We start from the raw sequence: 14,478 nt of genomic DNA, 5'->3' as shown, positions 1-14,478 counted from the left end.
CAGTCGGGGGGTGGGGGGTCCCTGGGAAGCTGGCCCCCCGCACCTCTGCTCCGGCCTGGTCACCCCCGCGGGAACGGGCTCTGGCCCAGCGCCCTGCTTTGAGTCCCTCCTACGCCCGCCGGCGCTCTGCCTGGGGCCGAAGTTGGCTCTGAGCGCGGCGCCGGAGCGGGAGCGGGCTGGCTGCGCGTCCCAGGTAAGGGCTGCTGCCTCGGCGCTCCGCCCTTGCCAGCGGCCGGCAGGAAGGGCTGGTTCCAACTGGCTGGGAAAGGGAGAGGGCCGAGGGCCCTGTGAGAGTCCAAGGGGAGGGCGACGATGCATCCACTCTGTAAGTTCGCAGAAAGTTTCCAAACCCGAGCCAGCTGGGGACTTAATGGCTCGGGGAAGCCAGGTTCTGCGGCCGGAGGTGTACGGCAAGGGATCTGAGCGTCCGAGAGGTGCTCCTCTACCCACTCTCGCAATGGGAGGCCACGGTCGACTGTGACTCTACGTAGGTTGGCTTCCTTTCCTTATTTCGCTGCTGTGCGTGGGGAGGGCAGGTTCCTGTGACCAGGGGGATTAGGAACAGAGAGCCTGGCCCTTTGGTCTTTCGGTTCAGACTTTCAGGGGCGTGAGACCGTAGACTCAGTAGTCCAGTTGGAATTGGGGAGGTCAGGGCTCAGGATCTTTCCGCGGGAAGTTTGGAATTTCGGAGGCCTATGGCGCCTCTCCCTGTGGAGGCCTAGGTTCTGGATCCCACCCTTTACCCCTAGTTTTGTCAGAGCGCTTTCCGTTTCCACCTCGCGCCCACACGTTTACACTTACAAAGTTCTAAATCACTTAAGACTTCACGATCTTGATTCTGAAGTACAGACAGGAGGATATATAGAAGCGTGGCTTTGTGCTCCTGGTGAACCCCATCCCCCCCAACAATGTCTGTTCTGTGGCTGGGGGGGAGTGCTGTTGGCGATGGGGGTGGGGCACATTCCAAGGCGGAGAGCAGACCCCTGATTGCTTAGGAGATCTAAGACTCAGCATGCTGCGGTATTTTGGTCCAGTGAAAGGGAGGACGGTAAACGTGCTGTGTGGTTCCTTCCCTGCATCTTTCCAGGTCGTTCTTACGAGTCGTTGAACGGCCCACTACTCAGAGGGCCAGAGGGCTGAGACAATAGGACTGACTTGTCCTGAGAAAAAGGAGGAAGTGGTGGATAAGAGGATGGAGGAAGGCTGGCCAAGTGTCCGTCCACCCAGCTTTCCTGGTCAGCTGCTGAGGGGACGCAGCCAGGGAGGAAGAAGGATGCTGTGTGGTGTCCCTGGCTGAGCCGTTCCTGCATCAAACGGGGCCCTAGGTGGCTGTAGTCTTCTTTCCCTCTGTGGTGTGTGTGTGTGTTGGATGCTGATGGGAGAGATGAAGGAGATATTCTTCTTTCCAAAAGGTGAGAAGGGGAAGGTCTGCTCTGCCTCACCTGTAACTGCTTAAACCCGGCCAGGGCTGGTAGGCTCAGCCCACCAGCCTTACCAAGGTTTCTCCACTCCCCCTGAAGACAGAAAGAAGGAGGGAGGGGATTTGGGAACTTGATTGCACTGACCACCTTTGGGGGCCGGGTCATTGACCCCAAGGAAAGGCTGATTTCCGAGGTGATTAAAAATAGTTGTAGGTCTGAGTCTAGGGAGGTGAAGTTAAAAGCCTTTTTTGTACAGGAAATAATCTAAGGTAGAGTCTTGGCTGCACTCTGTTAAGGCTTCTAGGGCAGGAGGCCTTGTCCCACTCCCCGGCAGAGATGGATACTGTAGACTGTTCAAAGAGTAGAAGACATTACAAAGGATACAAGTCTCTTCACAAGCCCTCAAGACTTAGACCTGGTCGGGGAGGCAGGTCACATGACTCAAAAGTTCAGGCCTCCAAAGAGTCAGTCTAGATGTAGGGTGTGTGTGTGTGTGTGTGTGTGTGTGTGTGTGTGTGTGTGTGAGAGAGAGAGAGAGAGAGAGAGAGAGAGAGAGAGAGAGAGAGAGAGAGCGCACAGCAGGGGGCAGGCACACCAAGAGCTCTTTAAGAGCCTTTAGGCAGAGCTGTTCTCCCCTGTCTACCTTTTGGCCACCATCTTAAAAGGTAGCAGGTGGCTAAAGAAAGGGATTCAGCAGGTAAGAGCAGCAGCTGGTCTTACAGAGGACTGGGATTCTCAGCACCCACGTGGTATTGATAACTGTTTATAACTCCAGTACCAGGGATGCCCTTTTCTGACCTCTTTGGCACCAGACACACATGTGGTACACATACAGACATACAGGCAAAATATTTATACACATAAAAAAAATCAAAATGAATCTGGCTAATCTGTACTCCTGGACTGAAGGATTTGGTCTGAGCTCTTCTGTGCTTTCTTCTCCTCAACTGTCTTGTTGTTGCTACCGGGTTTTTATTTTTTTTATTTTTTGGAGACAGGGTCTTACTATGTAGCTCTGAGAGTCCTGGAACACATTGTGTACACAGGGCCAACCTCAGATCTGCCTGTCTCTGCTTCCTAGGTTTAAAGACACTAAGCCTGGCTCTCTTCCACTGTCTTGTTCACCTCAGGGACCTCTGTCCTTCACAGGGGAGAGAGTCCAGCCGAGAGTCCCAGTTTCCCATCTTGACCGTTTCCACTCAGGTATACACACACTTCTTTCTGGTTTTTTTTTTTTTTTTTGGAAGCAAACAGATGAAGCATTTTCGGGTAGGAATGGTACATTTCAGGCAGCCCAGTTTTCCACGCTGGTAAGGTTTGGTGACAGAGGTGAGATGTGAGGAACAGGTCAAGGCGGAAGCTGCTCCCTCTGTGGCAAAGGTAAGAGGAAATAGAACAGGATTGAACCATTCCTAATCCTGACCCTTCTGTCTGTGGGGATACTGGGGACTTCACCTTCTCCCTTCTCCCTGGGGAAGGAAGCCAGGACCTTGGACTTGGCTCGCAGTGACCTACATCCCCAGCCTTGGGATGACCTGGCTATTATCAGGTCTAAACTGGTAGTGTGGCCTGTGGCATGCTTTCCTCCTGTATCTCCCTAGTCCCCAGATTTGTGTGTGTATTGAGGGGAAGGGGTGGCAGGGGAGGGGTGGTGGCAATGATCTTCCAGATCTGGCCATTATGGTGCTTCCTCTGGCCTTGCTCCTTAAACTGGCTTTGTGCTTTTGTGCCAGATACATCTCTGAAAGCACTGCCTTGTTGATGCTGCTATCATGTTCGGTACGGCTTGCAATGGCTCCTCGTTTCCTTGAACAAGGCCCTCACTCTTGCCCACCACTGCTCACACACTCACCACCGCTCACACGCACCACTGCTCACACGGTTTTCTTTCTCTTGCTCAGAATTTGGGAGACAGATTCAGGGTACTGATATCTATTTTTGGTTTTTAGCACAATATATTTTTTTTTATTAATTTACCTCTATTAGCATTCTATTTTTTTTTAAAAAAATATTAATTTCATGTATATGGTTGTTTTGCATGCATGTATATCCATGCATCATGTGTGTGCCTGGTACCCAGGGAGACCAGAAGAGTGTATCATATAGTCCCCTAGAATTGGAGTTACAGATGGTTGTGAGCTGCCATGTGGGTGCTGGGAATCAAACTTGTATCCTCTGGAAGAGCGCAACCAGTGAACCAGTGTTCTTAACCACTGAGCCATCCCTCCAGGCCCCCCCCCCCCCATTAGCATTCTTGTTGAGTTTTTGCTAAGTATGGACTAAAATGCTTTATGTGGTATTTTCTGATTGTACCCCAAGTCTTCCTGTATCGATCTCCACCTTATTTTATTATTATTTCATTTATTTATTTGTTTACTTTTTAGTTTTTAATGTGTGTGCAGGCACACGTGGAGGCCAGAGGACAACTTACAGGAATCAGTTCCAGGTCCTGTGAATTAAACAAAGGTGGCCAGGCTAGGTGGCAAGCACCTTTGCCGCTGAGCCATCTTGTCTGCCCATTATTTGAATTTTTAATAGATTATGTTTAAGCAGGCATAATAGTCATGAACACCTTTAATACCAGCACCCAGGAGGTAGAAGAAGGATCTCTGTAAGTTAGAAGCCAGCCTGGTTTACAGAGTGAGTTTCAGGGCAGCCAGGGCTACATAGTGAGATCCTGTATTGAAAATACAAATCATATATATGTACATATAATATATATATATATATATAATTATAATTATTATTATTATTTGACAGTTTCATGCATGTAAACACTTCATCTTCTGCAGGTGCCTCTAGCACATTCCTTTCCCTACTTCGTGTTCTTTCTCTTTCCTTGTTAATAATCTACTAAGCCTGTTGGAACATTGACTGATCTTGCTGGCTTGATTTTGTATTGGTAATAATGGCTGCAGTGAGCTCCTAGGTACAGTGGCCATCTCAGGTCCAGAAGTCAGCCTTTCTCAGTGCACCTCCCATCCTCTGGCTCTTGACATTCTTTCACCATGCTCTAGAATGTTCCCTGAGAAGGTCCACCTTTTTTTTTTTTTTTTTTTTTAAAGAGTTGTTTATGATTAAGCTGTAGCTGTCTTCAGACACACCAGAAGACATCTGTAATGGGGCATCGGATCCCATTACAGATGGTTGTGAGCCACCATGTGGTTGCTGAGAATTGAACTCAGGACCTCTGGAAGAGCAGTCAGTGCTCTTAACCACTGAGCCAGCCATCTCTCCAGCCCTCCACCTTATTTTTTGAGACAGGATCTCTCACTGAACCCAGAGCTCGCTGATTCAGCTAGACTGGCTGACTAACAAGTTCCAGCAATCCTCCTGTCTCTACCTCCCCAGAGCTGGGAGTATAGGTGCATACTTTACATGATGGTGGAGATCCAAACTCAGGTCCTCCTACTTACACAGCAGGCACTCACTGACTGACATATTTCTTCCTTTTTTGAGGTGTTGGGGGATCAAACTGAACGCCTCATGCATGCTAAATATACGAGTCATATCCCTAATTCCCAATAAAATGCTTTAGACTAGGTCTTCTCTTCTGATTCTCTCTCTTCTTGTTCCCTTCTTACTCTCTGTCCTCCTGGAGTATTTCTCATAAATAGCATACTTATCTGTATCATTTTTTGCATACCTACCAGTCTTAGCTAGCATCAGGCCAGCAACTGTATTTGACCATCTCTGTGTTTTACAGAACTCTAAAAGCAATTGGGCCCTGTCTCCCGAGATACATAGTAAATACTGGCAGACACCAAATAATTACCTATTCTATATCCCTACGCATCTCCCAGTGTTGGATTGAACCTAGGACCCTCACATAGGCTAGGCAAACACTGTACTGCCAGGTTATGTCCCTGGTCCCAATTTCTTTCCCTAAACTACTGGCCAAGGGAGGTGGGGTGAGAAACCTTCCCAAGAGCCAATGCTTCTGGGTTGTTTTCAGGGTTCCATTCTAAAATTGTAGGTGCACCTTATGTTCTAGCTGTTGTCTGTTTGCTGAAACACTGGATATTTAGAATCCTTGATCTTGTTACCCGTGACTTATTCTCAGGTGGCTGGGCATGACTCCTTCCCTATTAACTCCAATGGTCACTCTCTTCCCAGTACTTGTAAATACCAGTGACACTTATTGATTTACCAATATACAGTCTCTGTGTAGGGGAAGTGAACTTTTGCATTAGAAATAGCGAGCAACTAGCTTTAAAAACAGTACTTACGTAGGAAAACAGCTATAAAGTTATTTAAGTACGCATGAAATTTTAGGAGTTGAAGGTAGATGGTAGCTGAGGAAAGGTGAGGAAATAGATGGCTTAGGCTACATCAGTTTTTATTTTACTTATTTTTATGTGTGTTCCTGTGGGAGTTTATATGCACCATGTAATAACTGTGAAGGCCAGAAGGGGGCGTTAGACCCCCAGAAACTAGAGTTACAGGTGGTTGCTAGCTGCTATGTGGATGCTATAAACCCAAGCCCAGGTCCTCGGTAAGAGCAGAATATGTTCTTAACCACTGAGCCAACTCTCCAGTCTCCCCCCCACCCCCCATTTTGAAACATGATTTTTTGTGGCTCAGACAGATGCCTAGTTTATTATGTAGCTAAGGAACAGGACTCCTGATCTTCCTGCCTCCACTTCCCAAGTGCTGGGATTACAGGTGTGTGCCACCATGCTGGGCCCTGAAATTTTTTTTCAAGAGGCAAAAGCTGGGATGGCTTAAAGTGCTGTAATCCTAGCACTCTGGAGTTGAGGCTGAGGGATTGACACATATTTGCAGCTATTCCAGGCTATCACTTGAGTTTCTCTAAATAAATAAATAAGTAAATAAATAAATAAAACAAAGAAGAAAGCGTACTATGATGGCTGATGGTTCAGTGGCTAAGAAGACTGGTTACTTTCCCAGAGGACCCATTCAATTCCCAACACCAATATGGCTGCTCACCAACATTTATAGCTTGGATTCCAGAGGCACTAAAGCCTCTCCTTCCCTATATTATGGAACTGCATGGGTTTATTTGCAGGCAAAACATTCATACACAATTTTTTTAGTAAAATGCAAAAGAGGGGAGTGGGAAGAAAATGTGGAAAAAATTAATCATCTTTATTATGTTAACTTTATTTAAATTTGTATGTTAGTTACAAAATAACCAACAGAAAGCTCACTTAAGGAAGGGTTTGTTTTGGCTCAAAGCGGTTGGTCACATTGTATCTGCAGTCAAGGAAGCAGAGAGCAATGAATGCTGGTACTTGGGTCACTCTCTCCTCTTTTCTCCTTGGAAACACCAGCCAAGGGAATGGCGCCGTGGGTGAGTCTTCTTCAATTAACCTAATCTAGATAAACTCTCACAGCAACGGTCAGGCTTCTGTCATTTCCTCTAATTTCATAACTTTTCATTTATCAGTTATGGTTGGAAATTTTCTATCAAATGAAATTTGGCGTTTTGTATACATGAAATTAGCCAAGAGTATTGGCTCCAGCCTATATTCCCAGTACTTAAGATGGTTGAGGCACAGCCGGGAGGTGGTGGCGAAAGCCTTTAATCCCAGCACTTGGGAGGCAGTTCGAGTTCAAACTTCTGAGTTCGAGGACAGCCTGGTCTACAAAGTGAGTTCCAGGACAGCCAGGACTACATAGAGAAACCCTGTCTCGAAAAAACCAAAAAAAAAAAAAAAAAAAAAAAAAAAAAAGTTGGTTGAGGCAGGAGGATTGCCACAACTTTGAGGCCAGCCAGGGATTAGTAGCAAAGCCCTGCTTCAAGTCAGATAGATAGATAGATAGATAGATAGATAGATAGATAGATAGATAGATATTGGCTTTGGAGGAGAAAGCGTTTAGTAACATAAGTGTCATGCCTTTGCTGGCCACTAGTGGACGCTGTCATTCAAGGAAAGCTTGGTTGTTGGCTTCAGGGACCATCCTCCTGGTTAGGCAGGAGAAATCCTTCCTTTCTTCCTTCCTTTCTTCCTCTTTATCTTTTCCATGTCCTGGAACCCAGTTATGTCTTCCTCTCAAGTGCTGGGGCTAAAGGTGTGAGCCGCCATGCCTGCATAGCTACAGCTAGTTTCTTGAACATGTAAGGTGGCTTACAGAGCTTGGGGCTTTATAATAGTTTCTTTTTGAGCCTTTAAACATTCTTTCCACGGCCAAAGCAACTTATGAAAGAAAGAGTTTATTGGAGTTTGCTTATAGACTCAGAGAGTTGGAGTCCATGATCCCAGTGGAGAACATGGCGGCAGGCAGGCTTGGTGTTGGAACAGTAGCTGAGAGCTCACACCCTTTTCTTCAGAGATCTGACTGGGGATGGCCTGGGCTTTTGAAAACTTCAATCCCACCCTCAGTGACACACCTGCTTCAGCCAGGCCACACTTCCTAATCCTTTCCAGTTCCTAGAGGGAACAAACATTCAAATACAGGTACCCAAAGGGGCCATTCTCATTCAAACCATTATATTTCCAAGTTAACGCTTTGAATGGATGATTTGTCTCTTTTGGTTGGGGGGTGGGGGGGGAGGGGGGCAGGAAGCAGAGCTAAGCATGGAACCCAGAACTCTGCACCTATGGCAGGGAAGTGTTTCACCACTGAGATTCTTTCTCCCGAGTCCCCCAGGTTTGTTCTTGAATTTCTCTTCACCAGTGACACCCTTCACTTCACACAGGGATACTGTTCTGGGCAGCTGGCTTTGGTTTTCCCCTTTGACACAAATCTGCAGCATTCAGAATGGTTATGGTGAGCAAGTGGGGTGATCTGTTACTTTTCTGGTGTTAATAAAATAGGCCGTTTTCCCCTTTTCACTCCAATGTCTTAAAGTCTTCCATTAAAGGCTAATCCCTTCGGGGTCTTGTTGTCTTTCCCTAGTTCTTGATATATATGTGTGTTTGTGTGTTTCCTTTTGCTGTTGCTGTTATGATTAGTTAATTAGCAGCCAGCGTTCTTAACCACTGAGCCATCTCTCCTGCAGTTAAGAAGTTTCTCCTTTCCCATGGTTAGGAATAGGGATGACAGCCAGGTGTGGTGGCTCACACCTTTAATCCCAGCACTTGGGAGGCAGAGGCAGGCAGATCTGTCTGATTTCCAGGTCAGCCTGATCTAAAAAGTGAGTTCCAAAACAGCCAGGGCTGTGGTTGTACAGAGAAACTTTGTTTCAAAAAACAAACAAACAAACACAAAGAAAATCAACAACAACAAAAAACTGAAACGAGAACAGGAATAGGGATGACAGATGGGTCTCATCTCGCCACTCAGATAAACTTTCCTGACTTTTAGGTTAAAAGATTCTGAAGAGCTGGAGGGATGGCTCAGTGGTTAAGAACATTTGTTTCTCTACTAGAGGACCCATGTTCGATTCTTAGCACCCACATAATGGCCATAACCAACTGTAGCTCCAATTTTAGGGATCCAACACCATCTTCTGGCCTCCCCAGGCAACAGGTACACACGGATGCACAGACATACTTGCAACCAGAACACCCGAACACATAAAATACAATTTTAAAAATGGAAGATACATAAAATAAGGATTCTGAAGCTTAGAAGAACATGTCTCCTGATCAACTCTCTTTCAGGATGGGGAGTGGGTGGAGGGGATACTGTGCTCACTGACGTCTGACCTTGGAGGACTGATTTTTGTCTCTTCTTCCTATCTCTAGGGACCCAGCTGAAGCCTGGCCTGGGAGCCAGGATGGCCACCCACAAAACCTTGCTGATGTGCCTAGGACTGCCTCTCTTCCTCCCAGGAGCCTTGGCCCAGAGTCATGCCCCACCTGGTTGCAGCCCAGACCTGGACCCCCTCTACTACAACCTTTGTGACCGCTCCGGAGCCTGGGGCATTGTCTTAGAGGCAGTGGCCGGGGCGGGCATCATCACAACATTTGTGCTAACCATCATCCTTGTGGCTAGCCTTCCGTTTGTGCAGGACACTAAGAAGCGGAGCCTCCTGGGGACCCAGGTGTTCTTCCTGCTGGGCACCCTGGGCCTCTTCTGCCTTGTGTTTGCCTGCGTGGTGAAGCCGGACTTCTCTACCTGTGCCTCTCGACGCTTCCTCTTTGGGGTCCTGTTTGCCATCTGCTTCTCCTGCCTGGTTGCCCACATCCTTTCCCTCAACTTCCTAGCCCGGAAGAACCATGGGCCCCGAGGCTGGGTGATCTTCACTGTGGCTCTGCTGCTCACCCTGGTGGAGGTCATCATTAACACCGAGTGGCTGATCATCACCCTGGTACGAGGAGGTGGCCAGGTTACCCCTCTGGTCAATGGCAGTGCCGACTGGACCATGACCTCCCCCTGTGCCATTGCGAACATGGACTTTGTCATGGCCCTCATCTATGTGATGCTGCTACTGCTGGGGGCCTTCCTAGGAGCCTGGCCCACCTTGTGTGGCCGCTTTAAGCGCTGGCGGAAGCACGGGGTCTTTGTGTTGCTCACCACAGCCATCTCCATTGCCATCTGGGTGGTATGGATTGTCATGTACACCTACGGCAACGAGCAGCACCATAGCCCCACCTGGGATGACCCCACGCTGGCCATTGCCCTCGCTGCCAATGCTTGGACCTTTGTCCTCTTCTATGTCATCCCTGAGGTCTCCCAGGTGACCAAACCTAGCCCAGAACAGAGCTACCAGGGGGACATGTACCCTACTCGAGGGGTGGGCTATGAGACCATCCTGAAGGAGCAGACGGGCCAGAGCATGTTTGTGGAGAACAAGGCATTTTCTATGGACGAACCAGCCTCAGGTGCGGCAAGATGTTATTTATATCCTTGTGGGGCTGTGTATGTGTGTGTCAGGGTGTGTATGTGTGTGTCAGGGCTGTGTATGTGTGTGTCTGTGTGTGTCAGGGTGTGTAAGACTAGACAGGATCTCACATAGCCTGGGCTAGTCTTGAACTCACTGTGTAGCTGAGGCTGGGTCTTGGAACTGATCCTCTGGTCCTTCTTTCTCCCAGTTGCTGGGATTATAGGTAGATGCCGACATTTCCAGCTTTTGTTTTTTATGTTTGTCATTTGTTTTGGTTTTTTGAAACAGGGTTTCTCTGTGTAGCTTTGGCTGGCCTGGAACCTCAATCTGTTGACCAGAACTCAGAGATCTGTGTGCCTCTGCCTCCCGAGTGCTGATTTTAAAGGCACACGCCACCAATGTCCAACTTTCCAACTTTTGTTTTTTAAAATTACATTGATTGACTGATTGATTGATGGATTGACAGTCATTTCTTTCCTACCATGTTGGTTCTGGAGACTAGACTCAAGTTGTCAAGCTTGGTGGCAAGTGCCCTTACCTGGCTGTGCCAACTTTTTTTTTTTTTTTTTTTTTTTCAAAACAGTGTTTCTCTGTGTAACCCTGGCTGTCCTGGAACTCACTCTGTAGACCAGGCTGGCCTCGAACTCAGAAATCCGCCTGCCTCTGCCTCCCACGTGCTGGGATTAAAAGGCGTGCACCATCCTATGCCAACTTTTATCCTATGACTTTTACTGCTGGGCAGGGAGCCTTTCTCTTGAGAAAAATGTCTGCAATTTTCTGCTTTAAAACCCCTGCATTCGGGGATGGAGGGCGTAGGCAGTGGGAGAGTTCTTGTGTAGCAGACCTGAGACCCCTCTCCCCACTTTCAGTTTCCGGCACCACAAACACCGCTCACCATGGCCCATATTGACCTCAGCAGCATATTTCTTAACTGGAAGGAATGTTGTCAGAGACCTGCTATGTGCTGGGCTCTCGCCTAAGACACAGGGGCTTGTGGCTCACAAGCTGCAGCCCTCTCAGGCATGATCAGAGCTCTGCAGGACCCCAGCTGTTTATATTGATAAAGATGTGGTACCACATCCCGGCTCTGGGATCTCTGACAGAAATTCAGTCAAGGGGCAATGGACATGCTAGAGTCAGAAATCCTAGGGTCTTCTGTGCACACTGCGTGGGCCTCATACTTCCTGTTTTGTGGAAGGCGGTGACACATACATGGTCTGTGACCTACTCTGTGGAGCTGACACTTTCCCCACACTGGAGTGGCTTCTGGCACACAGAGGCATTAAGGCATCATTCAAGAAGCCAGAAAGACCTGGGCAGGTGCTGGGAGGTATAGCAAACCCTTCCCAAACCCTTGCTCTTCCCTCCGTACTGTCAACAGACCGGAGAGTTCTTGGTATTTTTCTTCTCATAGAGTTACTTCTAGGCTTTTATTTTATTTTATGTATTTTATTTATTTCATTTTTTCCCCCACAATGGAAAAATCAATAGCATGAGCCGAGCACTTAAGTGTAGTCCCTGCACAGGCTGTAGGGTCCCTCAGCCCTGCAGGAGGCAGGTGAATTCTATATGCTTGGCCCCCTCAGGCTAGTTAACAGCTCTCCTCCAATACTCCAGCGGCGCTCAGCATGGGAAACCCACACCAGAAGGTGCAGAGAGTTACAAATCTGTCTGGGTGCTTGCCAGGGGGCCCAGGATAGGTGGAGTGCCAAGGCTCCCTGGCTGGGTCTTGTGTGGCTATAGAGTGACACCATAGCCACCCATGTTCTGTGAGGACATGAACACAAAAGGCTGTGGGGTTTCAGCTGTATTTCCCCTTGCGCCTGGCAGTGGGTCCACAGTGGTAGAGGTGGGAGCTGGAGGCTGGCCATCTTGGAAGGCAGCCCAAGGCCCATGTGCCCTTCTTGGCCTCTGGCCCTGAGGATGGATAGGGATGTGAGGGTTGCTGACAGCGTGTTTTTCTGAGCGATGAGGGAGGGTGTGTGTGTGTGTGTGTGTCCGTTCCACAAGCAGAAAGCCAAGCAGTACTTTTCTGTACATCTAAACAAAAGCGCACCAGATGTGGGAAGGGGCACCAGGCCCACTGACTCACTCATCTGTCACTGGCCCAGGGTCTCATTTCCTTGTGCCCAGGAGAGTCGCTTAGGGTGGGGAAAGGGGAGACAGACAGGAGATGAGTGTCCTGAAATCTTCAAATTTGAGCTTGGTTTTTCCCTACAGCAAAGAGACCGGTGTCACCTTATAGTGGCTACAATGGACAGCTGCTGACCAGTGTGTACCAGCCCACCGAGATGGCCCTGATGCACAAAGGCCCGGTGAGTCGGTCCCTCAGGTTCCTGTGATCTGGCTGATAGTCACAGAGCCCAGCCTCGTTTTTTATTGTAGAGCAGCTGTGCAGGCCGTAGCTGGATTGAGGCATTAGGGTACGGTGAGCTTCTCCTGGGGACATTAACCCTACCAACCTAGGGCTCTAGCACAATGTAGTGGGACGTACCCTGAATCACTGGCATCACCCACAGCCTGAGGCCCAGGCATGGTGGCACATACCTGTAATTTTAGCACTCAGGAGGCGGAAGCAGAAGGCTCAGGGGGTCGAGGGCAATTTTTGGCTACAGCCTGCACCACTAGCCTGGGCTATATGACACCCTGTTTCCATGCCTTGACCTTACACCTCCCCTGAGCCCTGGGTGCAGTACTTCATTAGCTATGGGGGCTGTGGGAACAGGAAGGAGGTGGAGTAGACTCTCCCTCCATATGTGGTCCTCCCCTCTGCTGGCAGTGGTTGCCAGAGAGGTCAGGACCTGCCTTGGCAGGATTCTGGGAACAGGAAGCCAGGAGGTCAGCAGGGTGCTGTTCCCATCCGTTCCCCACCTCTCCGGGCTGGGAGCAGGGGATGGCTGGCTGGTGTGTCTGAGACTTCCAGCCCAGCTCTTTTCCAAGTGTGAAGTTGCACCCTGGAGCAGAGCAGGGGCAGTTTCCATCCACAGCCCTGTGGAGCCGGCCCAGCCTCTCTCCCAGTTTGGAGGGAGAGCTGAACTGGGCTGCTATTATTCCTGCTTTGTTCTCACACCCCGTGGTCCACAGACCATCAGAGTGAGGAGCAAGTGAGAACTTGCTGACAGTGCAGATTTGGTCTGAGGTGGACATAGTAATGTGACTTCTGTGTTGATGGTGAGGTGGGTAAGGGCATTGACATCACCTGGTAGCTTGTGTTCTACCTAGAAGGGAGTAACTCCCCAAGGCAGATCTATAGGGGCCTTCAGGGCTTTCCCATCTCAGTAGTTAAATATTTGCCAGCCTTCCTCAGGATGGCGCCCAGCTAGGGAGTGGAGCTTAATTCCGGGTGGGGCTTTACAAACAGTCCTGATAATTTGGGTTCATCCCCCAGTTGAGTTAAAGATCCCAGATTTAACTATCCTGAACAGCCAGCATGGTTGGATGTTCTAAGGTACATACTACCTTAAGGTACATACCACCGCCACCACAGCCAACACACACACACACACACACACACACACACAAACACACACACACACACACACACACACACACACACACACACACGATCCTGGCTGCTTCAGAGCTTTGGTGGTCATTGTGATAAGACAGGTGGGACCACCCCAGGGGTTCATGTTCTTTCCAGGCAGAGTATTTGAGGCCAGATTTCTAGGCCAGATTTCTATGAACCGGGACCTACCTTACCAGAAGGGTAGAGGGTATTGCAGTGACATTTTAGGGACTTGGGTAAGACACTTGGAGGAAGGGAGCTTGCGCATGGTCGGAGTCAGACAGTAGCAGCTCAGTGTGAGCCGGCTCTCCACGAGACCTGAGGTTACCCCAAGAACCTAGGAGCAGGAACTCAGAGACAGGGTCTCCTAGGAAGCCCCGATGTGGCCATGGACCTTCTTCCATTCCCAGAAGAACAGTTCTCTATTTCCAGAGGTAGAGTCATCCATTCCATCCTGCCAGCAAGGCCCTGGAGGAATGGGGGCGGAGGGGTCAAGAAGTGGGAACTGGCAGGTGCAGCCCTGCAGGAAGCCGGGTATTTGTGTGTTTGCCCTGGCGGAACCTGGCTCCCAATGCCCTGACTGTGAGACCGCCTGTTCTTCCTTCCAGTCCGAAGGTGCATACGATGTCATCCTCCCACGGGCCACCGCCAACAGCCAGGTGATGGGCAGTGCCAACTCAACCCTACGAGCTGAAGACATGTACCTGGTCCAGAGCCACCAGGTGGCCACACCACCAAAAGACGGCAAGATCTCTCAGGTCTTTAGGAATCCCTATGTGTGGGACTAAGGCAGCAGCTGTGGCCAACTGGAA

At 49.2% G+C, this 14,478-nt stretch overlaps 1 protein-coding gene across 7 annotated transcripts in view; it reads left to right on the top strand.

Moving 5' to 3' along the window:
* Nucleotides 1-14,478, top strand: part of Gprc5c (G protein-coupled receptor class C group 5 member C) — a 28,435-nt gene that overhangs the window by 507 nt on the left and 13,450 nt on the right. For 3 of the 7 annotated variants that reach the window (XM_034507673.2, XM_076935511.1, XM_034507675.2), the window contains 3 exons: nucleotides 9,077-10,156; nucleotides 12,379-12,473; nucleotides 14,275-14,424. In XM_034507673.2, the coding sequence (XP_034363564.1) occupies nucleotides 9,109-10,156; nucleotides 12,379-12,473; nucleotides 14,275-14,424 (1,293 nt within the window). In that variant the 5' untranslated portion in view covers nucleotides 9,077-9,108. Of the gene's footprint in view, nucleotides 1-30; nucleotides 194-342; nucleotides 488-1,389; nucleotides 1,413-8,085; nucleotides 8,157-9,076; nucleotides 10,157-12,378; nucleotides 12,474-14,274; nucleotides 14,425-14,478 lie in introns of those variants that run through there. The other 4 variants (XM_076935510.1, XM_034507674.2, XM_076935509.1 and 1 more) reach the window with 4 other exon arrangements.

This window comes from Arvicanthis niloticus, chromosome 6, assembly GCF_011762505.2.
Source record: "Arvicanthis niloticus isolate mArvNil1 chromosome 6, mArvNil1.pat.X, whole genome shotgun sequence".
Taxonomy (NCBI): domain Eukaryota; kingdom Metazoa; phylum Chordata; class Mammalia; order Rodentia; family Muridae; genus Arvicanthis; species Arvicanthis niloticus.
Note: the sequence above shows the minus strand (reverse complement) of the source record. Positions and strands in the feature narration are given on the sequence as shown.